The sequence below is a fragment of the Nematostella vectensis genome, chromosome 13 (genome assembly GCF_932526225.1).
Source record: "Nematostella vectensis chromosome 13, jaNemVect1.1, whole genome shotgun sequence".
NCBI classification, from domain to species: Eukaryota; Metazoa; Cnidaria; class Anthozoa; order Actiniaria; family Edwardsiidae; genus Nematostella; species Nematostella vectensis.
Window position 1 is genome coordinate 3,146,404 of NC_064046.1, and position 27,548 is coordinate 3,173,951.

Genomic DNA, 27,548 nt, shown 5'->3' on the forward strand with positions numbered 1-27,548 from the left:
ACAGATTTTTCAATTATTTTATGTTTTTCGTACTCCGTAAATAAGCCCGGAAAACGAGGCCTATATCTTCCATGGGACGTGGAATTGCACAATTCTTTTCACTCTAGGTATACAGCACTTATTGTACTTCCAATGTATCAAATAAAAATTTGTGGCAATTAAAAACACGAGTTTTGATGAGGCGATAAACAGCCCCCACTGAGCGCTCATATTTCAACAATTGCAAGACAATGGCTGTCGTAAGAGCACATACCTTTGCATCGGGGCACCTTTTATCGCCAAAATAAGTTCATATAAATGCGAAACATGGTCCTGGTAGACTCTAAATAACATCTTACAAGGCGTATCTAACCGTAGAAGTTCAAAAGAGCACTAGATAACGCTAGGTCAACCATTCGATCGACCTCGAATTATACGCAATCGTACGCCACGCTTCCCGTCGGATTTAGCCCTTCATAGAAAGCTGTACTAGAAACATTACAGTTTCCCCGCGTAGGAACTAATTTTGGTTCTATTGTTTGTAGCTTGTAAGAGATTGTTTGCCGTTTTTTTTACGAATAACTGTCAGTGATATAAACAATGAATGCGTGACAACACCACAGGAAGCCCATGTAAGCACAGTTAGTTAAAAAACACGTTTTTGTCGTGTACATAACGTTCATATATCTTTTTCCAGTTCTATCGCTGATATAATAAAATACAGAACATTCGTGTCAAGGTATCTGTTTGTTGTGAAACAGAGCCATAATAGAATGTTATGTTGATTCCGGCTGTACACTACTAGCTACTACTTGTACAACTTACTAGAGCGCATAAAAGCTCGAACAGCCAATTTGAGACTGTTAAAAAAATATCCATTACACTGTCATGGAACCTAGGGATAGAAGAGAGGGTTGTCATTGTTGCCTCTGGATACAAGCATTGACAGGGTTGTCATGCACCCTTGGGATATAAACGATAAACGGGTGTTTTTATGCACCCTAGGAATGCAATCTATGGTTTTCATGAAACCTTGGGATATAAGAGAGGGTAGTTATGGACCCTAAGAATATTTATATCAGATATCAAGACTATAGGCGTAAATAGTGGTAGACATTCTAGAAGAAGCACACAAGTTTACACTTTACTTTTAGCACAAGGGCATGTTGCCAAGACCTCACTGATATGTTCTATGAAAGGAGCTATTCTTCTGGACTTCATCAGATCTTCGGAATCCAGCTCAAGTAACACGCACACATTTTTTTAGCATTTTAAGATTCATGGAATCCAGTTTTCCATTTGCATAGAGAAGGCACAGGTTTTTGTAGTAGGAACCCACGTTGTAATGTTTTTGCGTCTCGCGCCACTATTCTAATGTAAATAAGCTTGTAACGATTCAGTCTTATTAAAGAAGAAAATTTGGCAGAGTCGAATTCCAGTTTTTGGTGTATTGTATTCATTTTTCTGGTACGAGATCGCGACAGTTGGGGCTTTTTGATTCTATTTGTATAATTATAAACATGCACCAGGTTAGTGCACCCCCTTAGTAGAGTATGAATTTACAAACGGCATTAAAAAATAGCTTCTGTCCCGAAGCAAATAAAAGGGGCATCTGAGGATTGCCCTCTGAACAAAGTTTTCTAGTTCGACCTTGTACACAAACTGCAAATGCTGGGAGGTATATGAATAATAATTATCTTTGTTCTTCATCAGCGAAGAAGACCCTTTATTAATTGCCTATCAACTTTTTTTTTTGCATAAAAAATGTATAAATGTATTTTTGCATAAAAAAATGCCTAGTAAGTATGATTTTTTTGTGGGTGCATCGAAAGAACTTGCCCTACACAGGCTAAAGGAAGAGTAACAAATACCTCTTATATCATAAATCTATTATGGTATGTATCAAGTTTTAATACCACAGCAATCTGACCAAGAAAAATAAAATATGCTAATAAATAAAAGTCATGAAATCATATGAAAATTCAGTAAATTAAAATTGCAAATATCAAAAAAGTGTGGTAAACAAAAAAAAATAGTTACAGCAGATAGATTTTAAGATGAGGCCAAAAATTATAAGTAGATCAAATGAAACAAATTATGATTCTACTCCAGAGCTTGAATGCTATCCCATGTAACCTGTACATCCTCTCCTGGGCTCAATCCATAGTGCACATCACCAGCTTTTATGGCAGCCCAGGGCATACCTAAAGTAGAGAATGCCTTTCCGTAATTCCCGTGTTTATCTATACTAATGACTCCTTCCTGGCCACCGGTCAACGTGAACATCTTGTTGATCCCGTTGGCGCAGGCATCGTTGACATTTTTTCCATTCTCAAGATGGTAGACGACCTCTCTTGCAAGGACAACTTTCATGATGGACTCGCCGTGGCCTGTCGTGGAAGCCCCACCCTCTTTGCAAGCGTAACCGCCACTGCCCGGCATGGGCGAGTCCCCTACTCTACCACACATCTTTTTGAAGAGACCACCTATAAAAAATATTTTTATCAAAGTTAATACAGATGAAAATATTAGAGTTTCTAAGAAGTCTTGAATCATGGCTTCTAAGGAGGTCTAATTTAATTTTGATGAGCTTAGTAAAACGCAGGAAAGTTACTATATAGTTAGTCATAAAAGAAGTGCCAACACACAGCAAAAAAGGAAAGGGTGCAAATACTTATTTTAAGAAAACTTTGTCAATGCAAATGCCAATTGGAAAATAGAAGTGCTAGGTCTGAGAGGAACAATTGATTCCATTATACCAAATGAAATAGAAACAGCGGATAGTTGCTTTAAAATATCTACCTCGAACCTTCAGCTCTCGGTAGATATTTTGCCACTATCCACCTTAATGAAAATGGTATAATTGTTAAATATTCAATCAACCTGCATTTCTTTCTCTGTAGCCAACATAATCTACTCTTGCTGTGTAGATCCAAGAAGTCTGATTTGACACTTGGTCATATTATAAATAAGAGAATTAACACTCAAAGGAATTAGTGCCCCCCCTTTCAAAATAAAGCTTCCCCCCCTTAGACCTCAGAAAATCCCCTTCACGGTATCCTCACCCCCTCCCCCCTACAGGATAATAAATGAACTTTCCCTAATAAGTACCACAAACTCAATACAACTCGAGATTGTTTTTTGGTCATCATTTTTATCGCATGGAGTTTATGGGACTAACCGGGTGACCTTCTGGGTTTCCAAGTTTATGTACATTTTGAGAAATTTATATTGTTTCACCTTTTTTACCTTCAAGTGAAATTAAACTTGTGAAGCTCAAGCCTCTGGTACTCAGGCGTAAAAAAAAGTATGTTTTTTTGTTATTTAGCGCCTTAGAGACGTTTCCGTAGGTTCCGTGATTTAGAGAAGCCGTTGATTTGCATAGGCATAAACTGTCGTTAGCAAATGGTAGTCTTTTTTCTTGTAAATATTTCTATGGATTTGTTCAATCGCTTGGCCCTATTTATGGCTGATTAGCTTTTACTTATTACTGAGCACAGTGCAAGAGGGTTAATCATGCTATTATCAGCCAGCAACCAGCCAACCAACCATACTATAGTATGTACTTTGTCTATTACCAAGCACAGCACCTCAGCCAAAACCACCATGTTTTAAGCCTAAAATTCCCCCTTGCTTCGAGGCAACCTTAAATTATGCGAAAGTATTGACTGCGTAAACTCAGTCATGTTTTTTTATTTTATTTTAGGATAGTCACCCTTACAAACTTGATAAGAGAGTTTAAAATTGAAATATTATATCAACTCATATCATCTCTTATTTATTAAAGGGGCACGTAAACTCGATGGTCCTAATCCCAAAGAGTTTATCTTTTTTTATTTTAGGAAGGTGGGATACCTGGAGCAAAGTCGAAGTGTAGAATCCTGTTGTTATGTCCCTGGGTGTGTCTCTCACTAAAGTCTGGTCGTCATAGAGGAAGGGGGGGGGGGGGGGGGTTGAAATAGGGACAAAACACTAGTTTAAAGTGGCAAATAAAGCTAGCTCTGCTTTTAGACATTTCCTAAATCTATATATTATGAGGCTCATGACTGGCCATGCTCTTAGCAAATATAAATTATTCCAAAAGAAGATACAAACCTGTGGAAGTCGCACATGCTATGTTGCCATGGCAATCCATAGCAACAGCTCCAACAGTGTCATGCTCTGTAAGACTTTTTGACAGCTGCTCTTGAACTGAAGATAAACTGCACTTTTCTGTTTGACTCTCTGTGTTCATAGTCATACGTAGAGCATCCTCAAAAGTAGCATTAGGGTTGTTGCGCAAACTCGCCTTGAACCGGGAGAACTCACTTGTCATGGACTGTGGCTCAACCATCGGGAGGTCAAGATCTTGGGCAAACTTCACAGCACCCTATAAATGTTATATATATGACTGGGTATTACATGGATGGGGAGCAGTTGTGGAAGATAGATGCCATCAGGTCTAGAAAGAGATTTGTGGGTACTTGGTGACATTGGGATTAATTCACTGTAAGACATTTAAAAAGATTACACGGCCCTCTGGTAAACCTCTACAACTATATATAATCAGATGATTGCTTATTTTGCAACAGCACTGCTACAAATTGTTCATAACAATCATGATATTCAGCAAAAAAGTATATACAATCACGATATTTAGCAAAAAGTATGTACACTTATACATCCAATAGCCTATACATGCAATCTATACCAAAAAATAGTATTTTATAGAAAAAGGGCAAGAAAATGTTCTCGCGCTTAAAGTGTACAAAGAAGAGGCTAATGCCTTCTGTGTTTTCATTAAAATAGCAACACAAATTGATAAATCTATAGGGACAAAATCTCAGAGCTTTGGAAGCCATTGATTCTTCATCAAAATGTAATAAAGGCCATGGAGAAGAGTCAAGGCTGGAAGAATTATGCCCTAGCTACCTGCGTCGAGAGTACACCCATCCATGATCATGGCATCCATTTCCACGGTACCATCATCTGTTAGGGCTGAACCGTAGCCTGCATTAAACACTGGATTATCCTCAAGACTTTTTACTGCTGCCTCAACCGCATCAACTGCGCTAGCACCCTATTAATGATGTGTATTAAACACAAACACAGCACAGAAGCATTTCGAGAAAAAAAACTCGGTATTGACTATTCATATTAAACAAATCACTAAAAATCGTTGAGTTGTTTTATTTAAAAGTTAGGGTTTCTATCATTCCAGTCACAAAATAAGTCTAAAAAGTGATAAAAAAAATAACAGAGTTCTTTCTTAGCCAATTCTGAATTTGGGTCAAACTAATTATATTCGCCAATCCAGACATGATACTATCTATACCTGGGAAGCCAGATGAGCTATTTTTTCTTCCAGAGAGGTCAAATGCTAAGGATCAACTTCAGGGGGGGCTTCAGTAGGTGACAGATCAGCAGATAAATGAAGTCTCTGTCCACACTAGTGACAGTTCCAATCCAGAAACTCACCATCAAGAATATTTCAAGTATGTTTGTGGGCAAGCCTTATCACTTTTCCAATGTTATTAACACTTGATCAATAAATAATTTGCCATTGCAATTGACATAAAATGCAATGTATGTGAAACATAAAATTTAACTTTAACAATGTAAGATTTCCTATGTCAGGGCTGGAAATTATGGGAAATGAATATTGGATCTTAATGTTGTTTTAAAATATTAGTTGTATAGTATTCCCATATTTTCTTATTTTGGACCTTCTAGTAATACATTGTTTGTCCTCTACTGGAAGGCACTTTGAAAAGATATGACTAACTATAAAATCTAAGTTATAACTAGTGAGTAATTAAAGCACAAGTTCCAGCCCTGTATGGTTTTTTTTATAAATATACTTTTTAGTATTGGAAGTCATGCAAATTTGATTGGATAATTCCAGACAATATTTTCTTCCTCTACTGAAAGCAGGAAAAGGGGTTTTCAAGTTTTGAATCAACAGGAAGATTTGTGCATTATGTAGAGGCAAAAAAAATAAACAAGGCAATCTAGAAAACAGCCAACAGCATACATGCAAGTAGCATGTTTTTTGAGAACCGAAAGTGGACCTTCGGCCGTTGGGTGGAGAGGTGCGTTCGCACCCTCTGCACCCCCCTAGGTACGGGCCTGGGCATATTTCAATAATAGATATTGATACCGTGTAGTGTGGCCTGATGTGGGCAGAAAATGATTCGTAATTTGTAACAGAGGGACTGTACACAGAATCAAATATTTATTCAAAATAACTCAATTTCCAGCACCCTATATTGACATACATTTTAACTTGCTCAGCAAATTCAAATTCCCCCTCTTCTCTTCCCCAGGAAACCCAGGACACATTGATAAGAATCAGGCAAACAAGGCATAAAAAAGAGGAGAAAAGAAGAGCTCTCTCATCCAATTATCTAGATCATGTCTAGCTATTGCCTGGTCCCTTGAATGTAATCAGCCCATGATTTTAATTATGATTTTTAACATTTAAAAATTTTAAATATAACTGTATAATTATAAACATGCACCAGGTTAGTGCACCCCCTTAGTAGAGTATGAATTTACAAACCGCATTAAAAAATAGCTTCTGTCCCGAAGCAAATAAAAGGGGTATCTGAGGATTGCCCTCTGAACAAAGTTTTCTAGCTATGTGCACCTATTTAAAAAATAACATAGTCATTGCCCAACATAGCACAAACTGCAAATGCTGAGAGGTATATGGTTAAAAATGATATTTGTCCTTCATCAGCGAAGAAGACCCTTTATAAATTGCCTATCCAAGAAATTGTAGCTGCCTAGTGAGTATGTTTTTTTTTTTGTTGGGTGGGGTGCCTCGGAAGAACTTGCCCTACACAGGGTAAAGGAAGAGAAACAAATACCTCTTATATCATAAATCTATTATGGTATGTATCAAGTTTTAATACCACAGCAATCTGACCAAGAAAAATAAAATATGCTAATAAATAAAAGTCATGAAATCATATGAAAATTCAGTAAATTAAAATTGCAAATATCAAAAAAGTGTGGTAAAAAAAAAATAGTTACAGCAGATAGATTTTAAGATGAGGCCAAAAATTATAAGTAGATCAAATGAAACAAATTATGATTCTACTCCAGAGCTTGAATGCTATCCCATGTAACCTGTACATCCTCTCCTGGGCTCAATCCATAGTGCACATCACCAGCTTTTATGGCAGCCCAGGGCATACCTAAAGTAGAGAATGCCTTTCCGTAATTCCCGTGTTTATCTATACTAATGACTCCTCCCTGGCCACCGGTCAACGTGAACATCTTGTTGATCCCGTTGGCGCAGGCATCGTTGACATTTTTTCCATTCTCAAGATGGTAGACGACCTCTCTTGCAAGGACAACTTTCATGATGGACTCGCCGTGGCCTGTCGTGGAAGCCCCACCCTCTTTGCAAGCGTAACCGCCACTGCCCGGCATAGGAGAGTCCCCTACTCTACCACACATCTTTTTGAAGAGACCACCTATAAAAAATATTTTTATCAAAGTTAATACAGATGAAAATATTAGAGTTTCTAAGAAGTCTTGAATCATGGCTTCTAAGGAGGTCTAATTTAATTTTGATGAGCTTAGTAAAACGCAGGAAAAGTTACTATATAGTTAGTCATAAAAGAAGTGCCAACACACAGCAAAAAAGGAAAGGGTGCAAATACTTATTTTAAGAAAACTTTGTCAATGCAAATGCCAATTGAAAAACAGAAGTGCTAGGTCTGAGAGGAACAATTGATTCCATTATACCATAATACCAAATGCAGAGTTATGTAATATTCATGATTATTTATTATTATTCTCAGTGAACCATACTATAAGTTCATCAATGTATGGTTCTGGCATCACAGTAGTAATGTCCTAGAACTGCCTATCAGCGTTTGCCATCTCCGTTTGCACTCATAACATCTTTTTATGTAGAAACAAGTGTTTTTTTACCAGAATTATTGCCACTGTTAATAGCGGAGCCAGCGCTGCCATAGGTATAGAAATATGGTATAGCTATGCGACTTGGTTTTTACCGCCTCACTTCAACTTTCAAATTTCATATGCTTCAAACTTCATATGTTCACAGAAGAAAAGGCAGCTAGAAAATTATATTTAATGAGAAAATATACGGATTCAAATGGGTTTATGGTGGTCGAGGGTAGCTGTTGTAGACGGTATGAAGGTTAGTGGCAAGGGTAGTGATAAGTCAGGAGGTTGTAGTAACTGCATGTTAGGTTAACTTGCAGATAGTTGTAACAGAACACCATTAGTGTGTAACCGACGGCAAGGGCTTGCACGCAGGACACGAACTAATATTGCTCAATGTAATTGAAAACACATTTATTATAGCAAAAGCCAAATTAAAATGAACGAATTTACAATTTTACAAACATGTAGTCAAATGAATAATTGTTGTAGGATGGTCTAAAATATAGTACAGGATAGTACTAGGAACTGTATCTTAACGGTGATATAAACGGGTACTACAAACGGTAGTTCAAACGGTAGTTCAAACGGGAACGAAAATAAGGCATTACAATCTTGCTAGAAGCAAGTTCTTTCGTCTTCTTTCATCGATGCTCTTTCCAATCCAAAATATTGTTGTCGTTCTCACTGTTCTTACTTCGCAACTGATTGTTACTAACAAAAGTGGCTCTATTTATAGTCGGTGGAACAAGGAAAGGACATGCCTAAAATTGCAGTGAGGTGTAGGATAGTCCTGCGCATTTCCGGTAGCTAAATAACGCGGCCAGGAAGTCCTTTGCTCGTACCGACGCGTAGGAAGTAGATTACACTATCTAACCTAAGATAACTTTGGGATGTGATTCGTGCGCCGCCTAGATGCACGTTTTAGCACGTAGGTGTTGCCTACGAGTTTCTGAATCACATACCAATCACATTGCTAAGCACTGAGTCTATCTGTGAAAGAAACTAAACTTTAAAGCTAAACTACAAAATACAGTAAAATAAAGTCCATGATTTGATGATTATCAATGTTCATATACTAACTAGTAGTGACCCTGTCACAAGTGCACACAGATCTCTCTGGGGCAAAGCCTCGGTCGATACGCCAAAGCCTCGGTTTGATATTTACCGGCATGACCACACTCTCGGTTAGTAAGTAGTTACTAATAGAGTCAATGTTCTAGATATTCTCTAGGGGGATGAGGAGAATATTTTATAATAATAGGAAAGGTAAAAGTAATAAGCCATGCATGGGATACCTGGAGCAAAGTCGAAGTGTAGAATCCTGTTGTTATGTCCCTGGGTGTGTCTCTCACTGAAGTCTGGTCGTCATAGGGGGAGGGGGGGTTGGAATGGGACAAAACACTAGTTTAGAGTGGCAAATAAAGCTAGCTCTGTTTTTAGACATTTCCTAAATCTATATATTATGAGGCTCATGACTGGCCATGCTCTTAGCAAATATAAATTATTCCAGAAGAAGATACAAACCTGTGGAAGTCGCACATGCTATGTTGCCATGGCAATCCATAGCAACAGCTCCAACAGTGTCATGCTCTGTAAGACTTTTTGACAGCTGCTCTTGAACTGAAGATAAACTGCACTTTTCTGTTTGACTCTCTGTGTTCATAGTCATACGTAGAGCATCCTCAAAAGTAGCATTAGGGTTGTTGCGCAAACTCGCCTTGAACCGGGAGAACTCGCTTGTCATGGACTGTGGCTCAACCATCGGGAGGCCAAGATCTTGGGCAAACTCCTCTGAAACAAGCATGCAATGAGGGGTGTCCGTCATCACATGGCGGGCAAGGGATACAGGATTGACCACGCCTTTGACACATGCAACGCACCTGTCAAATGATAACAAAGAGTATAAAGTTATATATATGACTGGGTATTACATGGATGGGGAGCAGTTGTGGAAGATAGATGCCATCAGGTCTAGAAAGAGATTTGTGGGTACTTGGTGACATTGGGATTAATTCACTGTAAGACATTTAAAAAGATTACACGGCCCTCTGGTAAACCTCTACAACTATATATAATCAGATGATTGCTTATTTTGCAACAGCACTGCTACAAATTGTTCATAACAATCATGATATTCAGCAAAAAAAGTATATACAATTATGATATTCAGCAAAAAGTATGTACACTTATACATCCAATAGCCTATACATGCAATCTATACCAAAAAATAGTATTTTATAGAAAAAGGGCAAGAAAATTTTCTCGCGCTTAAAGTGTACAAAGAAGAGGCTAATGCCTTCTGTGTTTTCATCAAAATAGCAACACAAATTGAGAAATCTATAGGGACAAAATCTCAGAGCTTTGGAAGCCATTGATTCTTCATCAAAATGTAATAAAGGCCATGGAGAAGAGTCAAGGCTGGAAGAATTATGCCCTAGCTACCTGCGTCGAGAGTACACCCATCCATGATCATGGCATCCATTTCCACGGTACCATCATCTGTTAGGGCTGAACCGTAGCCTGCATTAAACACCAGATTATCCTCAAGACTTTTTACTGCTGCCTCAACCGCATCAACTGCACTAGCACCCTATTAATGATGTGTATTAAACACAAACACAGCACAGAAGCATTCCGAGAAAAAAACTCGGTATTGACTATTAATATTAAACAAATCACTAAAAACCGTTGAGTTGTTTTATTTAAAAGTAAGGGTTCCTATCAATACAGTCGCAAAATAAGTCTAAAAAGTGCTAAAAAAATAACAGAGTTCTTTCTTATCCAATTCTGAATTTGGGTCAAACTAATTATATTCGCCAATCCAGACATGATACTATCTATACCTGGGAAGCCAGATGAGCTATTTTTTCTTCCAGAGAGGTCAAATGCTGAGGATCAACTTCAGGGGGGGGGGGGGGGGGGGGCTTCAGTAGGTGACAGATCAGCAGATAAATGAAGTCTCTGTCCACACTAGTGACAGTTCCAATCCAGAAACTCACCATCAAGAATATTTCAAGTATGTTTGTGGGCAAGCCTTATCACTTTTCCAACATTATTAACACTTGATCAATAAATAATTTGCCATTGCAATTGACATAAAATGCAATGTATGTGTTTATCTGATTTGGACATATGTACCCTTTATGTAAGTATTATTAACATAAAATTTAACTTTAACAATGTAAGATTTCCTATGTCAGGGCTGGAAATTATGGGAAATGAATATTGGATCTTTAATGTTGTTTTAAAATATTAGTTGTATAGTATTCCCATATTTTCTTATTTTGGACCTTCTAGTAATACATTGTTTGTGTCCTCTACTGGAAGGCACTTTGAAAAGATATGACTAACTATAAAATCTAAGTTATAACTAGTGAGTCATTAAAGCACAAGTTCCAGCCCTGTATGGTTTTTTTAAAATATACTTTTTAGTATTGGAAGTCATGCAAATTTGATTGGATGATTCCAGATAATATTTTCTTCCTCTACTGAAAGCAGGAAAAGGGGTTTTTAAGTTTTGAATCAACAGGAAGATTTGTGCATTATGTAGAGGCAAAAAAAATAAACAAGGCAATCTAGAAAACAGCCAATAGCATACATGCAAGTAGCACGTTTTTTGAGAACCGAAAGTGGACCTTCGGCCGTTGGGTGGAGAGGTGCGTTCGCACCCTCTGCACCCCCCTAGGTACGGGCCTGGGCATATTTCAATAATAGATATTGATACCGTGTAGTGTGGCCTGATGTGGGCAGAAAATGATTCGTAATTTGTAACAGAGGGACTGTACACAGAATCAAATATTTATTCAAAATAACTCAATTTCCAGCACCCTATATTGACATACATTTTAACTTGCTCAGCAAATTCAAATTCCCCCTCTTCTCTTCCCCAGGAAACCCAGGACACATTGATAAGAATCAGGCAAACAAGGCATAAAAAAAGAGGAGAAAAGAAGAGCTCTCTCATCCAATTATCTAGATCATGTCTAGCTATTGCCTGGTCTCTTGAATGTAATCAGCCCATGATTTTAATTATTTTAACATTTAAAAATTGTAAATATAACTGTATAATTATAAACATGCACCAGGTTAGTGCACCCCCTTAGTAGAGTATGAATTTACAAACGGCATTAAAAAATAGCTTCTGTCCCGAAGCAAATATAAGGGGTATCTGAGGATTGCCCTCTGAACAAAGTTTTCTAGCTATGTGCACCTATTTAAAAATAACATAGTCATTGCCCAACATAGCACAAACTGCAAATGCTGAGAGGTATATGATTAAAAATGATCTTTGTCCTTTATCAGCGAAGAAGACCCTTTATAAATTGCCTATCCAAGAAATTGTAGCTGCCTAGTGAGTATGTTTTTTTTTGTGGGGTGGGGTGCATCGGAAGAACTTGCCCTACACAGGGTAAAGGAAGAGAAACAAATACCTCTTATATCATAAATCTATTATGGTATGTATCAAGTTTTAATACCACAGCAATCTGACCAAGAAAAATAAATTATGCTAATAAATAAAAGTCATGAAATCATATGAAAATTCAGTAAATTAAAATTGCAAATATCAAAAAAGTGTGGTAAACAAAAAAATAGTTACAGCAGATAGATTTTAAGATGAGGCCAAAAAATATAAGTAGATCAAATGAAACAAATTATGATTCTACTCCAGAGCTTGAATGCTATCCCATGTAACCTGTACATCCTCTCCTGGGCTCAATCCATAGTGCACATCACCAGCTTTTATGGCAGCCCAGGGCATACCTAAAGTAGAGAATGCCTTTCCGTAATTCCCGTGTTTATCTATACTAATGACTCCTCCCTGGCCACCGGTCAACGTGAACATCTTGTTGATCCCGTTGGCGCAGGCATCGTTGACACTTTTCCCATTCTCAAGATGGTAGACGACCTCTCTTGCAAGGACAACTTTCATGATGGACTCGCCGTGGCCTGTCGTGGAAGCCCCACCCTCTTTGCAAGCGTAACCGCCACTGCCTGGCATGGGAGAGTCCCCTACTCTACCACACATCTTTTTGAAGAGACCACCTATAAAAAATATTTTTATCAAAGTTAATACAGATGAAAATATTAGAGTTTCTAAGAAGTCTTGAATCATGGCTTCTAAGGAGGTCTAATTTAATTTTGATGAGCTTAGTAAAACGCAGGAAAAGTTACTATATAGTTAGTCATAAAAGAAGTGCCAACACACAGCAAAAAAGGAAAGGGTGCAAATACTTATTTTAAGAAAACTTTGTCAATGCAAATGCCAATTGGAAAATAGAAGTGCTACTGTAGGTCTGAGAGGAACAATTGATTCCATTATACCAAATGAAATAGAAACAGCGGATAGTTGCTTTAAAATATCTACCTCGAACCTTCGACTCTCGGTAGATATTTTGCCACTATCCACCTTAATGGAAATGGTATAATTGTTAAATATTCAATCAACCTGCATTTCTTTCTCTGTAGCCAACATAATCTACTCTTGCTGTGTAGATCCAAGAAGTCTGATTTGACACTTGGTCATATTATAAATAAGAGAATTAACACTCAAAGGAATTAGTGCCCCCCCCTTTCAAAATAAAGCTTTCCCCCCTTAGACCTCAGAAATTCCCCTTCACGGTATCCTCACCCCCTCCCCCCCTACAGGATAATAAATGAACTTTCCCTAATAAGTACCACAAACTCAATACAACTCGAGATTGTTTTTTGGTCATCATTTTTATCGCATGGAGTTTATGGGACTAACCGGGTGACCTTCCGGGTTTCCAAGTTTATGTACATTTTGAGAAATTTCACCTTTTTTACCTTCAAGTGAAATTAAACTTGTGAAGCTCGAGCCTCTGGTACTCAGGCGTAAAAAAAGTATGTTTTTTTTTTTTTTATTTAGCGCCTTAGAGACGTTTCCGTAGGTTCCGTGATTTAGAGAAGCCGTTGATTTGCATAGGCATAAACTGTCGTTAGCAAATGGTAGTCTTTTTTCTTGTAAATATTTCTATGGATTTGTTCAATCGCTTGGCCCTATTTATGGCTGATTAGCTTTTACTTATTAATGAGCACAGTGCAAGAGGGTTAATCATGCTATTATCAGCCAGCAACCAGCCAACCAACCATACTAGAGTATGTACTTTGTCTATTACCAAGCACAGCACCTCAGCCCATACCACCATGTTTTAAGCCTAAAATTCCCCCTTGCTTCGAGGCAACCTTAAATTATGCGAAAGTATTGACTGCGTAAACTCAGTCATGTTTTTTTATTTTATTTTAGGATAGTCACCCTTACAAACTTGATAAGAGAGTTTAAAATTGAAGTATTATATCAACTCATATCATCTCTTATTTATTAAAGGGGCACGTAAACTCGATGGTCCTGATCCCAAAGAGTTTATCTTTTTTTATTTTAGGAAGGTGGGATACCTGGAGCAAAGTCGAAGTGTAGAATCCTGTTGTTATGTCCCTGGGTGTGTCTCTCACTGAAGTCTGGTCGTCATAGAGGAAGGGGGGGGGGGTTGAAATAGGGACAAAACACTAGTTTAAAGTAGCAAATAAAGCTGGCTCTGCTTTTAGACAGTGCCTAAATCTATATATCATGAGGCTCATGACTCGCCACGCCCTCAGCAAATATAAATTATTTTAGAAAAATATACAAACCTGTGGAAGTTGCACATGCTATGTTGCCATGGCAATCCATAGCAACAGCTCCAACAGTGTCATGCTCTGTAAGACTTTTTGACAACTGCTCTTGAACTGAAGATAAACTGCACTTTTCTGTTTGACTCTCTGTGTTCATAGTCATGCGAAGAAAATCCTCAAAGGAAGTATTAGGTTTGTCAAGCAAACTGGCCTTGAACCGGGAGAACTCATTTGCCATGGACTGTGGTTCAACCATTGGGAGACCAAGATCTTGGGCGAACTTTATAGCACCCTCTGAAACAAGCATGCAATGAGGGGTGTCTGTCATCACATGGCGGGCAAGGGATACAGGATTGACCACGCCTTTGATACATGCAACAGCACCTGAAAAATGATAACAAAGAGTATAAGTTATATACACCAATTTCACAAAAGGTTGTCAGTGCAAATGGCGAATGGTAAATGGCTTATGGGTACTAATTAATCGCAAATTTAAAGGTGTTAAATGAAGTCCAGCAATGTCAGAGCCAAGCATTGGTAACCTTTAATGGATAATTGTTTTAAGTTAATCCATATTCATCCAGACAAATAGTTACTTTCGGTCGTAGAACTGCCATTTGCACTGACAACCTTTATTGAAACAGGTGTATATATGACTGGGTATTACACGGATGGGGAGCAGTTGTGGAAGATAGATGCCATCAGGTCAAGAAAGAGATATGTGGGTACTTGGTGACATTGGGATTAATTCACTGTAAAGGAGCAGTCATTAATTACTGGGAGGGTGGGCAGGTAATTTTGCAAAACCCTGGGCTTAAAAAGTTTGGCCTCCGCCCCAAATCCAAGCCCAAAAATCATGACCCCCCCTAGACCGGGCCCCAAAAAATTTGCACACCCCCCACCACCACCACCTCCACATTTTTATATTTAATAATATTTATATCTCTTGACTTGATATGCATACTGAGTGTAACTGAATATATCTTTTACTAAAATATAGATCAGCTAGCATGGCAATTTTGTCGTATTTAAGTATGAATCTTCACTTTCCCTAGTTGAAGAGTGGCACAGAGATAAACAACAAATACCAGTGTCGCTAGATTCGTTTTGCTCAACTGATTAGAACGGGCATTTTTGTCTGTCAACCATGAGCGGGATTCTCAAAATGTATTTATATTAAAACAAGATTTGTACCTGAACTATATGTGACTATACGTACAATAGTAGGAAATATTGGGGACTGAATAAAATTTACGTTTGAACAATGACTCTCTTGTTCAGTATTATATTAAAACCAGACCCCCCTCTAATGAAAGCCCAAAATGTGACCCCCCCTTAATCTGCACCCAAAAACATAGCCCATCCCACTACATATTTGCCCCCCTCCCCCAGTAATAAATGGCCGCTCCCTAAGACATTTAAAAACAATACACTGCCCTCTGGTAAACCTCTACAAAAATATCAGATGATTGCTTATTTTGCAACAGTACTGCTACAAATTTTTCAAATTCAATTCATAGATATTCAGCAAAAAAATTATGTACACTTATATATCCAATAGCCTAAACATGCATCTATACCAAAAAATAGTATTTTACAGAAAAAGGTCAATAAAAAAAATTATTGTGCTTCTTAAAAAGTTGAAAAAGAAGGGCTAATGCCTTATGTATTTTTTAGTAAAATAACATAAGCTTTGAAACTTATTAATTCTTAATCAAAATGTAATAAAGGCCATGGAGAAGAGTCAAGGCTGGGAGAGTTATGCCCCAGCTACCTGTGTCCAGAGTACACCCATCCATGATCATGGCATCCATTTCCACAGTACCAGTAACTGTTAGGGCTGAACCGTAGCCTGCATTAAACACCGGATTATCCTCAAGACTTTTTACTGCTGCCTCAACTGCATCAACTGCGCTAGCACCCTATTAATAACGTGTGTTAAACACAAACACAACGCAACAACACAACGCCTAGAGAAACACTTGGTATTGACTATTAATATTAAACAAATCACTTGAGTTGTTTTATTTCAAAGTAAGGGTTCCTATCAATACAGTCGCAAAATAAGTCTAAAAATTGCTGAAAAAAGTTTTTCTTAGCCTTTTCCAAATAAGGGTCAAACTCACAGCAAAAGAAACATTGAAATAACTGTAGCTGTCACACCAGAGAGCAATAAAAAAAAGATTATTTCAATATAAAAATAAACCATTTCTGAAATAATTATTATTTTTAAGTCAAAATAGCTTTTTTTGTTAATTTGTTGCCAAAACTTTTGGCATGTGCCGGCTTGCCATCCATAAAGACACATTATTTCTTAAGGCAAGTTAATGAACAAATGTCTCAATCAAGAAGACTCATATGGTCAAAATAAAAGCTATAAATAACATCTTAAAAGAGAGCAACTGCAATAAATAAAATATTTACGTATTCATATTTACCTTTAATAGTGTCTGATACCCTGCCCTGGCTGCAAGCTGTACCCCTTTAGTACTTAGTTCATGTAAAGAGAGCGGCAAGGACCACGCCCCTCCATGAACGATGATGCAGGGCTCATGTGATTCATTGGTAGAAAAGTTGCTTCTATCAATGATATCTGGACTGACGACATCTGAACTGTTTAGACAATGGTCGTGTTTGCCTTTACCCATCTTTGATAAACTTGTATAAATACTTGAGGAAAATTTTGAGAGAATCCGTTTTGGGACCTGAAAAAGAAACAATAATTTAAGTATGTATAATAAACTTATTTTTCTGCATGTATATCTTTGGCAGAATTTTGGGGATTTGAGTATTGATAGGGATACATCTGTGAATAGTTAAATTGTTCACAAATTGCATTGTGTGGCTCACAAAAAATGTTGGTTATCTAATTAATTATTATAGGACAAAATAGAACTAAAAAATAAATAAAATAAAAATGAAAGTTTCAATCCTGATTGTTTGATTAGTAATCCAAAACTATTACTATTATAATTATTTAACTAATGTTAGGAATTTACCTATATTATTTTCCACTAGGAAAAATTTTATTTTTGACTTTGTTATACCTAAAAATAGAAACAAATTGCATCATTTGATTTGTGTGGACTTGAATTGCATTTAAAAGCCCCACAGAAGAAAGGAATTATTCATTTGCAGATTTAGCAACTGATGTTAAAATTGAGTTAGATTGGCATCTTGTCTAGATTTGTCCAATTGATCAGGTTAGGATTTAGTTATGGATAGATCCTACTACCATTTGTGTCCATAAAAATGTGACAGATTTTTGTTTTTTTGAAATGTAGCTAACCCCCAAAAATCTGCTGCGCATCATGGATGGACGAAATGGCAGTATTTTGGTCATTAACAGGATATACTATTGGGAGTTTGGGCAACATCCAACATCGTGGAGTGTGAAATATTTGCACTAGACCCTTTCTCAAAGAATACCCATCATCCCATAGAACAGGGTGACTTTTTGCAGGAGCACGGCCACTGGCCACTTGTAACAGGGCTCAAAATTACGTGCCAATGTTGTTCCTAATTCACTATTGTCCGGGAATTATAAACTATGTGAGAATGGTTTTATTATATATATATATATATATATATATATATATATATATATATATATATATATATATATATATATATATATATATATATATATATGACAGTTCAAATTGCTTAAATTTGTAATATGGCCATTTCAAAGAACATTGGATATTTTATCTAAAATATGCTAGATATCCAATCTTGTTATATATGCTTTTAAAGGATGCACACAGTATACATATCAGTGTTTATGTTACAAGGGAAGAACCTGTGGTACTTATGGGTGCACCAACTGCAGGGGGTCACAGAAACCTGCAAAGCTCGCATGTGGTGGTGGATTTATATGCTAACCACAACTTATAACTGTACCAATATTTGTTAGTCCTTGGTGTAAAATAGCACAGAAAATTTTTTTTGGTTGGAGTGTCTTTTCAAACCAGTTAAAAACTATTCTTTGTTGTTGTTCAATGTCTGTATAGGTTTCATGCAAAAATATTACACAATATACATTTGTAGTTGTTGTTGTTATCAGTTAGTATGCCTGAAAAACAGCATGATACCTATATTAGTATACTATTCCACCTTGTCTACCTGAAAGGGCAATAGCAGGGGGTGGGGCACTGGGGGCACGTGCCTCCCCCCCCCCCCAACATTTTCAAAAATTATAAGGAAATGACCAGTAGGGGCGTGGCTCTGCTCCCCCAATATTTTCTTTATGTTTCTGTATTGTGCCCCTCCAATATGTCTAGGCCTGCTATGGCCCTGATGGTAAAAAAATATAAAAGAAATCTCTTCAGCTTGATTGAGTTTCTTTTCAAACGATTATGAACTCTCTGGTGTTGTTCGATGTCTGTAAAGGTTTTACGTGAAAATATATTAACACAATCGACATTTCGTTTATTCTTCAGGATTGTCAAAGAAAAAGTGGTCATGCCAAGCTAAACAGGCTTACTTACTTACCATACTTTCGTGAACGTCTAACCGAATTTCTAGAAAATTGTATTTAAACGACTCGGACTATCTACATTGATCCATTCAACTGGAAGTTAAAAAAATACAAAATACATTGACAATTGCATCATCTATCAGAAAAGACCGGCACAATTTTTTTTTTATCGAACGTTTGCTTTGAGAATGCTGCGAATTGTCCGGATTTATATTTATAAAATGAAGAATTGATAACGGGAACGATTGAAAATAGAGAAAAATACAAATTAACAAAAATGCCATTGCTTACCAACCTTAAGGTGAAACGGGTAGACAAATTTTAGTTCGATCCAACTCCGACGCGTGTAATAGCTTTGACTTTGCGGCGAATTGTGTCGCACACGTAAACAGAAAATGAAAATGCATTGCGCGCCGGGTCATGTAAAACACGTATTGCATGATGGGTTTCCGGTTTCACCAGCTAGACAGGAAAAACACAAAAAAATACTACTTGAAATCCTTGACAGATTAATGCCTCCCACACGAAAGCGTTAACCAGCTTGAACTAGAAGAGCGTAACGAGAAAAGCAGAAGCTTCTCAGTACCGGCGTAACCGGCGTTTCCAGCGTCGGGTGCCCCCAGCCCCTTCGCATTAGAGAAAACACAGGAGTCCCGTCTCGGCCAACAGTGTTTTCACAAAAGGGAAAAAGAAATGGTCATGATGACCGAAATCAAAAAGATTTCTGATAGATATTACAGCACAAAGCATGAAGGAAATGCATTTGTATTGTATTGAACTACATTTAAGTAAAGCTTCTGTTTCGTGCAAGTTTTCTTGTCTAAATCCTAGTTATTGTAAGCATTCATTCTTAGTATGCACTGTGCACTATTGCATTAAAAGAAGATTTTTTTTAATTTTAAGCTCAAGTCGCAGAACTTTACGAATGTTAAACAGGTATCATCATAGGAGAAACTTTTATCCCTGCCGAACATTAAGTAAGCTTATAAGTAAAGTTATATATTCAAGAGAGCATAATACTCTCTACTTTCTAGAAAATTCGATTGGAATTGAACTAGAGGGGTAATTAGCCTATAATTGAGATTGATTTTTACCTTGTCGAGTCCTGTATTTCTGGACCAAAAAAACAGACGACAAGATATGCGCGACATGGATTTTTCTCCAGCAACAAATTTACGAGCGGCCAGCTTTTGATGGTAAATAAAGCTGCTGACCTAATCGCAGACTCAGATTTGATCAAAATGGCGGCCGATAAAGGAATCGGCGATCTTCAGGAATTTCTGAATACTGGTGTCGATATTGCAAAGACAGCAGGGAAGGTTCGTCTTAAGGATGTTGGAGAACATTTTCTCACCAACCTTGAAATATTTGTACCGTAGGCTTTTCTTTTACGCTCTAGTCATGTTAATTTCCGGTTTTCATCCTAATTATTCTCAATTTTCTTCAATTTTCCATCATTTTAACCCATTGACCCTTAAACCGGCCTATACCGGCCGTTTTTTAGTGATCATACTTAAACCATCTGCGCTGATATGAACGGAATATAAAACTGTTTTAGATGACTTCAGAAGCATTCCATAAAGACAAGTCCGTCCTGACCAAGGGCTGTAGTACGGACCTTGTGACTGAGACAGACCAGAATGTGGAGAAGTTTGTCATCAGCTCACTAAAAGAGAAGTTCCCATCACACAGGTATTTGGTTAAATATGAATATGCAGAGGACAACTTAGGGTGGGGTCCAACATTAAGTCAAGGACGGGAAAGATGAAAGTTCTAAAAATGTTAAGGCTGAATTTATACAGCACGATTTAGTCATATGCAACTTGCCCGCAACACCTCTACAATTCCAGTCGTAGAGTGTAAATCAGCCTAAGACTCCATTGAGACATTTGCCTACGTGTAATAGTATTGTGTGTAATTCAGGGCTAAGACATATCATAGGAAGGTCGCATACAACTAAATCGTCCTCTTTAAAGCCTGGTTCTCACTAGGACACAAGCATAAGCGCAAACACAAGCACAACACAATGAGAATCGGTCAAACACAAGCATGATACAAGTGAGAATCAGTCAAACACAAGCACGATACAAGTGAGAATTGGTCAAACACAAGCACGATACAAGTGAGAATCGGTCAAACACAAGCACAACACAAGTGAGAATCGGTCAAACACAAGCATGATACAAGTGAGAATCAGTCAAACACAAGCATGATACAAGTGAGAATTGGTCAAACACAAGCACGATACAAGTGAGAATCGGTCAAACACAAGCACAACACAAGTGAGAATCGGTCAAACACAAGCACGATACAAGTGAGAATCGTTCAAACACAAGCACAGCACAAGTGAGAATCGGTCAAAGACAAGCATGATACAAGTGAGAATCAGTCAAACACAAGCACGATACAAGTGAGAATTGGTCAAACACAAGCACGATACAAGTGAGAATCGGTCAAACACAAGCACAACACAAGTGAGAATCGGTCAAAGACAAGCATGATACAAGTGAGAATCAGTCAAACACAAGCACGATACAAGTGAGAATTGGTCAAACACAAGCACGATACAAGTGAGAATCGGTCAAACACAAGCACAACACAAGTGAGAATCGGTCAAACACAAGCATGATACAAGTGAGAATCGGTCAAACACAAGCACAGCACAAGTGAGAATCGGTCAAACACAAGCACAGCACAAGTGAGAATCGGTCAAACACAAGCACAACACAAGTGAGAATCGGTCAAACACAAGTGAGAATCGGCAAGACACAAGCGCAACACAAGTGAGAATCGGTCAAACACAAGCACGATACAAGTGAGAATCAGTCAAACACAAGCACGATACAAGTGAGAATCTGTCAAACACAAGCACAACACAAGTGAGAATCGGTCAAACACAAGCACGATACAAGTGAGAATCGGTCAAACACAAGCACGATACAAGTGAGAATCTGTCAAACACAAGCACGATACAAGTGAGAATCGGTCAAGCACAAGCACGATACAAGTGAGAATCGGTCAAACACAAGCACAATACAAGTGAGAATCGGTCAAACACAAGCACGATACAAGTGAGAATCAGTCAAACACAAGAACAGCACAAGTGAGAATCAGTCAAACACAAGCACAGCACAAGTGAGAATCGGTCAAACGCAAGCACAACACAAGTGAGAATCAGTCAAACACAAGCACAGCACAAGTGAGAATCGGTCAAACACAAGCATGATACAAGTGAAAATCGGTCAAACACAAGCACAACACAAGTGAGAATCGGTCAAACACAAGCACGATACAAGTGAGAATCGGTCAAACACAAGCACGATACAAGTGAGAATCGGTCAAACACAAGCACGATACAAGTGAGAATCAGTCAAACACAAGAACAGCACAAGTGAGAATCAGTCAAACACAAGCACAGCACAAGTGAGAATCGGTCAAACGCAAGCACAACACAAGTGAGAATCAGTCAAACACAAGCACAGCACAAGTGAGAATCGGTCAAACACAAGCACAACACAAGTGAGAATCAGTCAAACACAACGATACAAGTGAGAATCAGTCAAACACAAGCACAGCACAAGTGAGAATCGGTCAAACACAAGCACAAGTGCAAGAAAATAAAGCAGTTGTGTTAGTCGTATGCAACTTGCCCACAACACCTCTACAATTTCAGTCGTAGAGTGTAAATCAGCCTAAGACTCCATCTAGTAGAAAATTATGTGTGTTGCGCTTTCGTCCAAGTGGGAACCAACCTTAAATCAGCCATTACAAGCTCTAGCATCCCTTCTCACTAAATGGCAAACGAATTCCTAACCCATGAACTTGTCAGCAAAGGTGTGACTCATGAGGGCTCTTTAAATCAAATGTCTTAACTATTCCTCAGGTTTATAGGGGAGGAGTCTGTTGCGGCAGGGCAGCACTGTGATTTGACTGACACTCCAACATGGATTATAGATCCAATTGATGGCACAACAAATTTTGTGCATAGGTCTGTATATCAGCTGATATGTTTGATGTCCTTTATATATTTATATTTTCATTCCATTTTTCTTTAAGGTACCCATTTGTCTGCATTAGTATTGCACTTGCCATCAATAAAGAGGTACTGTTTTTTATTTTTTTTTTTTATGACTAGATACAGCCATGTACGAAGCAAGTTGTACTTGCCTTGGTTTTAGTTGTCAAAACTATCTTGTATTTTTTTTATTATATTCATCCTAAAAAATCAAGAAATATGCTGTGTGTGGAGGAGGGGACCCAGCACCCCTCCCCCAGCCTATGGAACATACTTGCCTCATTTTTTATCTCTATTTCCAGATTGTTGTTGGAATTATTTATAATAGTGTACTGGATGAATTATACACTGCTGTAAAAGGCAAAGGATCTTATTGTAATAATAAAAAGCTGACAGTTTCCACTATCAAAGGTAAACATTATTGTATTCTATCTGATGGCGTCCAACAGGGCCGTAGCAGGGGTGGGGCACGTGCCCCCCCCCCCAATATTTAAAAAAATTATACGGAAATGACCAGTAGGGGCGTGGCTGTGCCCCCATTGTTTTCTTTATGTTTCTGTATTGCCCCCCTCCCAATAATTCAAGGCTTGCTATGGCTATGTCCAACAAAGGCTAAAACCCTCCATACTAATAGAATTTAAACCAAACCAAATACACCACATACACCCTTAACAATAGTTTTACTGGTAGTTGATAACCCCCCCCAATTTTTTTTTATTTCCCAGAATTAAATCAAGCTCTAGTAATAACGGAAATAGGATCTGATCGCTCTACAGGCAGAGTCACTAAAGTTCTTGAGAACCTGCGTCGTATCATCTCACAGCCCAACTTAGCTCACAGGTATGGCTTGTCTACATCCTTTTCCCAAAACTGTCCTGGTGTCCAGGGCATAAAACCTCCCTTACCTAGCCTAGCCTAGTTTTATTTTCAACAGGTGCAGGCTTAGGCTCACTGGGGCAGTGTCCCTTGTTCCCTTGTTTCCCACAACATTCTCTATAGCAGTCTATAACCTTTCCATGTCTTGCACCATCTTTTCATAGAGTTGTTACTCCTGTGGCCTTCAACCTCCTTCTACAAGGGTGATAAGAATGTTGTTTCAATCCTAACAATAGTGTCTTGTCAGCCAAACCATCCAAAATAAAATTCCAATTTGATTGCAAATATCCCAATAGCTTCCCAGAATCTGAATATGCAAATGGATTCTATTCAGGCGCATGCGTACCCAGAACTGGCTGAGGGGGGGGGGGTGGGGGGGTGGGGGTAAACAGTCATGGGCATCATGGAAAAAGCATAGTATTTGAAGATTTCCTAATAAGAAATGTCCCAATTTTTGGGGGGGTGGGGGGTGTGCACGCACCCTTTTCACCCCCTGTGTATGTACCTGCTTTCTCACACTTGGTACTAGGATGATAAGATGGTTCAAAGGTTCTACTAGTTTTATAGAACATCAATTTGCTATACTGGCTTGCAGCCCAGGCCTTGAGCCGCTAGCTTGATGAGTCCAGAACGGTCATAAGGGAGACTACCTGTTACCCCTCTGCCCCCAGATTTACTCACTCGCATTTCATTCCACTAGTGTTCGGTGCCAGGGATCCGCTGCCCTGAACATGTGTAGTGTAGCTAAGGGTTTGGCTGAGGTATACTATGAGTTTGGCGTCCACTGTTGGGACTTTGCCGCTGGTATTCTCATCATCACTGAGGCTGGGGGCTTCGTCTGTGATCCATCAGGTAGTTATGGTTGCTGAAGGGTTGGATGACTAACAGAAAAACAGGGAAGAAGGGGAAGTGTTTAATCTGAAAAAAATCGACTTTCTTTGGAGGGGGGGGGGGGGGGGAGGGAGGCAGACTTGAAATGAAACACATGGTAGGCCTGTAGCCAGAAGGGTTCTGCAGAATCCACCAATTCAACTAAAAGGTCAACTCTAATTAAGAAAAATAAAGTACCACTACGGGGAAGAACGAGTTACCTAAGAGAAAATGGTCCGCGAATGGACCATTTCCAACGAGACCTTCCCCCCCCCCCCCACCCCCGCTCAAAATCCTGGCACCGGCCACCTTGGCAGTTTTGTGAACAAATAAAAAAAAAAAAAGAATGCGAGTGAGAAAAGAGCTCTCTCACTGACACAACACTTCCTAACCAGCGTTAAAATGAAATGTTTCACTGCACATCAAAACAAGACGGAATGCTCCTAGTTTGACGCTCGTGTCAATCAAATGTGTGATTCTCGCAAGCTGATTGGCTAACTTTTGCGATTCTCGCAAGCTGATTGGCTAAATCTCTTGAAAAAGTTTTCTCATGGTGGTAACGGTAGCGCATGTTACTCTTTTATTGTTTGCTTTTATTGTTTGTGTTTGTGGGATAGCCAGGGCCCTGGGGCCGGTTCCTAAAAGGCCGATTAACTCAACCTTAAATCAGAGCCTAATCCCGGGTTAAAACTTTTTGATCGTAGGTTGGCTAACCTACGGATAACTCACCATTCCCGAAAGCCAAGTAATCCCCCGATTTACTGACCCGGATGAAGCGAATGAAAAACTAGTTTGACGAGTAAAATTCACACAGGATACCCAGTAGATCAATAGAGAGTAACTCAAATTTACCTTTGGTGGTTTTATTTTCGCAGAAAAGCCCCCAAAACACCTCTACCTCACCTGTAATTACCTCAATTTCATTGCCAAAAGTGTTATTTGCAGGGTTCGAGTTAGTGCGTGACACTAGCGAGACAGATTTATTTCAAGTATAAATTTCATGCAACTTTCTGTCTGTCCCAGAACAATTTTCTAGTCAGCATCGCATAACAAAGTGAAATGTTAGGACATTTGATCCCTACATTGTTTTTATGTTAACGTCTTTTTTGTCGGCAACTATATTTATGAAACTTTAGTTCTACTACAAAGTTTGGGAGGCCTGTGTTACGCTAGCTAAACCGTAGGTTAGCGAACCCTCCTCGCGAGCAGGGTTAGATTTTACCTCCAAACTAACCCAGAGTTAGCGCGAACCAGCGTTTCGGGAAAAGAACTAATCCGGGGGTAAAAATCTAATCGTGGGTTAGGGCATATTTAACCCTGGGTTATCGCTAATCGGCTTTTCAGGAACCGGCCCCTGGTGTAATTCCTTTCGATTTCTTTCTTTTTTTTTTCTTTTCATTCACTGATTGACTTTGTTTCTTAATAGCGGCTGTTAGTGTTGTGTAAACGACACATGTTATTTTGTTTAGACCTAAAAGTGTTTTATTTTTCCTGAAGGTGGACCTGTAGATCTCATGTCTCGCCGTGTTGTCGCGTGTTGCTCACAAGAAGTCGCCCACGCAATCTGCAAGTTGATAGATATCGTAGATTACCCTCGAGATTAAAACACGTTCATACCGTGAAAAAGCGTGAACAACTTCTCGCTTTCTTACTTTTCGCAACGGATTGCATTGAAACCTTGAGAAAATTCAAACCGCGAAGATTGTTGCAAACACGGATTGAAAATAAAAAGCGCGGGAAAAGTGACGATGCGCGAAAGTAGTCCGCGCGAAAATATCCACATTGAAGCCCCGTGCAAAAAAAAAAAAAAAAAACACCAGCAAACATTTCATCGGCGCGCTCGTCTAGCAAAGAAGTTGTTTGTAAACAAGTAGCGTCAGTATTTCTGGGCCGGAGAGTTTTTGACAGCTTTTCGCCAGAAATACTGGCGCTGATTTCACGGGGCATTGCGATACGCATACGATAACAATCGACTAGATGTAGACGGAAAATAGAAACGTTCTTGGGTGCGCACGCAAAATGACAGTTCCTAAAGAAATCAAAACTAAAGGAAGCATCTCCACTGATGCAGTGATTGGGTTTTATTTTCTCAGTCCGATTATTTAAGAATTTGCGTTTGAATTTTTTTGGAAACAGCACCAACTTAGTCGAACAAAATAAAAATTTGTTGTTGAACGTGTATGAAACGGCGCCAGATTCACTGGGCTAACAATAGGGACCTTAAGCAAGAACGACGGCAACAGCTAGGACAACGAGATCGATAAAGATGCGTTGGCGCTTGGCGATCAATTACAATTTAATTGCAATGGAATAATCAAAACATTATAGTCAGAGACGATAAAAATAAACTAAGGACATTATTTCTACAGTAGCGAACGTGGTTAGAGGAGTTTACAGTGCAAACGTCCGCATCCTCAATTGACCGTGAAAGTTCGAGTTTTCACGTCGTGGTTTTTATGGAAAACGGCTGGAATGTATCAGACAGAACGCATTTTCACGTGCTGCTATTGAATTCTGAATCAAATCCCATTGTTTTCTGCCGTCGTCGTCCACGTTGCCGTCGTCGTTGCTTAAGGTCCCTAATAAGATATTTCAGGCGTGTTCCCAGGATTTTGTGACCCATTTTTTGGCTAACACTTACTCTAATCCTGGTCTCGGTGGTCGTTATATTGTATTTTCCCCTTATGGTGGACAATGCACGCACCTAATATTTTATCTATCACCGTCACTGACATACAATTTCATCAAGGCAGAAAATTATCGAAAATAGACACTGGTTACCATCTTACATCG

The 27,548-nt window shown here is 38.6% G+C and overlaps 3 protein-coding genes and 1 long non-coding RNA gene across 8 annotated transcripts; 1 reads left to right on the forward strand and 3 right to left on the reverse strand.

Annotated features, from left to right (window-relative positions):
- Nucleotides 1–1,877: 1,877 nt before the first annotated feature.
- On the reverse strand, nt 1,878–20,195 carry LOC5513377 (isoaspartyl peptidase/L-asparaginase). 5 transcript variants are annotated; one of them, XM_048720753.1, is made up of 6 exons: nt 19,290–19,419; nt 19,009–19,087; nt 16,953–17,219; nt 16,289–16,436; nt 14,533–14,898; nt 11,669–12,927 (listed from the first exon to the last, which is right to left on the reverse strand). In XM_048720753.1, the coding sequence occupies exons 2-6, from the start codon at nt 19,009–19,011 to the stop codon at nt 12,545–12,547; spliced, it is 1,167 nt and encodes a 388-aa protein (XP_048576710.1). In that variant the 5' UTR covers nt 19,012–19,087; nt 19,290–19,419; the 3' UTR covers nt 11,669–12,544. The 5 variants fall into 5 exon arrangements, with proteins under 5 accessions (XP_048576709.1, XP_048576710.1, XP_048576708.1 ...); XM_048720752.1 differs by lacking the exons at nt 11,669–12,927; nt 19,009–19,087; nt 19,290–19,419 and adding exons at nt 1,878–2,465; nt 20,089–20,195; XM_048720751.1 differs by lacking the exons at nt 19,009–19,087; nt 19,290–19,419 and adding an exon at nt 20,089–20,195.
- LOC5500886 lies at nt 3,303–9,655 on the reverse strand. Its single transcript, XM_048720757.1, has 3 exons — nt 9,409–9,655; nt 9,180–9,242; nt 3,303–3,834 (listed from the first exon to the last, which is right to left on the reverse strand). Exons 1-3 carry the CDS (start codon nt 9,644–9,646, stop codon nt 3,818–3,820), a joined length of 318 nt encoding a protein of 105 aa, XP_048576714.1. The 5' UTR covers nt 9,647–9,655; the 3' UTR covers nt 3,303–3,817.
- On the forward strand, nt 20,172–27,091 carry LOC5513417 (inositol monophosphatase 1). Its single transcript, XM_048720756.1, has 8 exons — nt 20,172–20,313; nt 20,553–20,686; nt 22,878–22,982; nt 23,051–23,096; nt 23,312–23,420; nt 23,735–23,849; nt 24,586–24,737; nt 26,253–27,091. Exons 1-8 carry the CDS (start codon nt 20,188–20,190, stop codon nt 26,357–26,359), a joined length of 894 nt encoding a protein of 297 aa, XP_048576713.1. The 5' UTR covers nt 20,172–20,187; the 3' UTR covers nt 26,360–27,091.
- LOC116618792 lies at nt 23,090–24,699 on the reverse strand. Its single transcript, XR_004296346.2, has 2 exons — nt 24,567–24,699; nt 23,090–24,080 (listed from the first exon to the last, which is right to left on the reverse strand). It is a non-coding gene; the product is annotated as an uncharacterized LOC116618792 (long non-coding RNA).
- Nucleotides 27,092–27,548: the final 457 nt, after the last annotated feature.

What these genes read in the sequence shown, in the direction of transcription:
- LOC5500886 (XM_048720757.1), bottom strand. Translation starts at nt 9,646, where the DNA reads ATGGTTGAGCCACAGTCCATGACAAGCGAGTTCTCCCGGTTCAAGGCG. An exon ending in AGCATGTGCGACTTCCACAG is followed by an intron (nt 9,243 to 9,408) that starts GTTTGTATCTTC and finishes TATGACGACCAG; the next exon opens with ACTTCAGTGAGAGACACACC.
- LOC5513377 (XM_048720752.1), bottom strand. Translation starts at nt 20,145, where the DNA reads ATGTCGCGCATATCTTGTCGTCTGTTTTTTTGGTCCAGAAATACAGGA. An exon ending in GAAATACAGGACTCGACAAG is followed by an intron (nt 17,220 to 20,088) that starts GTAAAAATCAAT and finishes TTTCTTTTTCAG; the next exon opens with GTCCCAAAACGGATTCTCTC. An exon ending in AGCATGTGCAACTTCCACAG is followed by an intron (nt 2,466 to 14,532) that starts GTTTGTATATTT and finishes TATTTTTTATAG; the next exon opens with GTGGTCTCTTCAAAAAGATG.
- LOC5513417 (XM_048720756.1), top strand. Translation starts at nt 20,188, where the DNA reads ATGGTAAATAAAGCTGCTGACCTAATCGCAGACTCAGATTTGATCAAA. An exon ending in ACAACAAATTTTGTGCATAG is followed by an intron (nt 22,983 to 23,050) that starts GTCTGTATATCA and finishes TTTTTCTTTAAG; the next exon opens with GTACCCATTTGTCTGCATTA. An exon ending in CACTTGCCATCAATAAAGAG is followed by an intron (nt 23,097 to 23,311) that starts GTACTGTTTTTT and finishes CTCTATTTCCAG; the next exon opens with ATTGTTGTTGGAATTATTTA.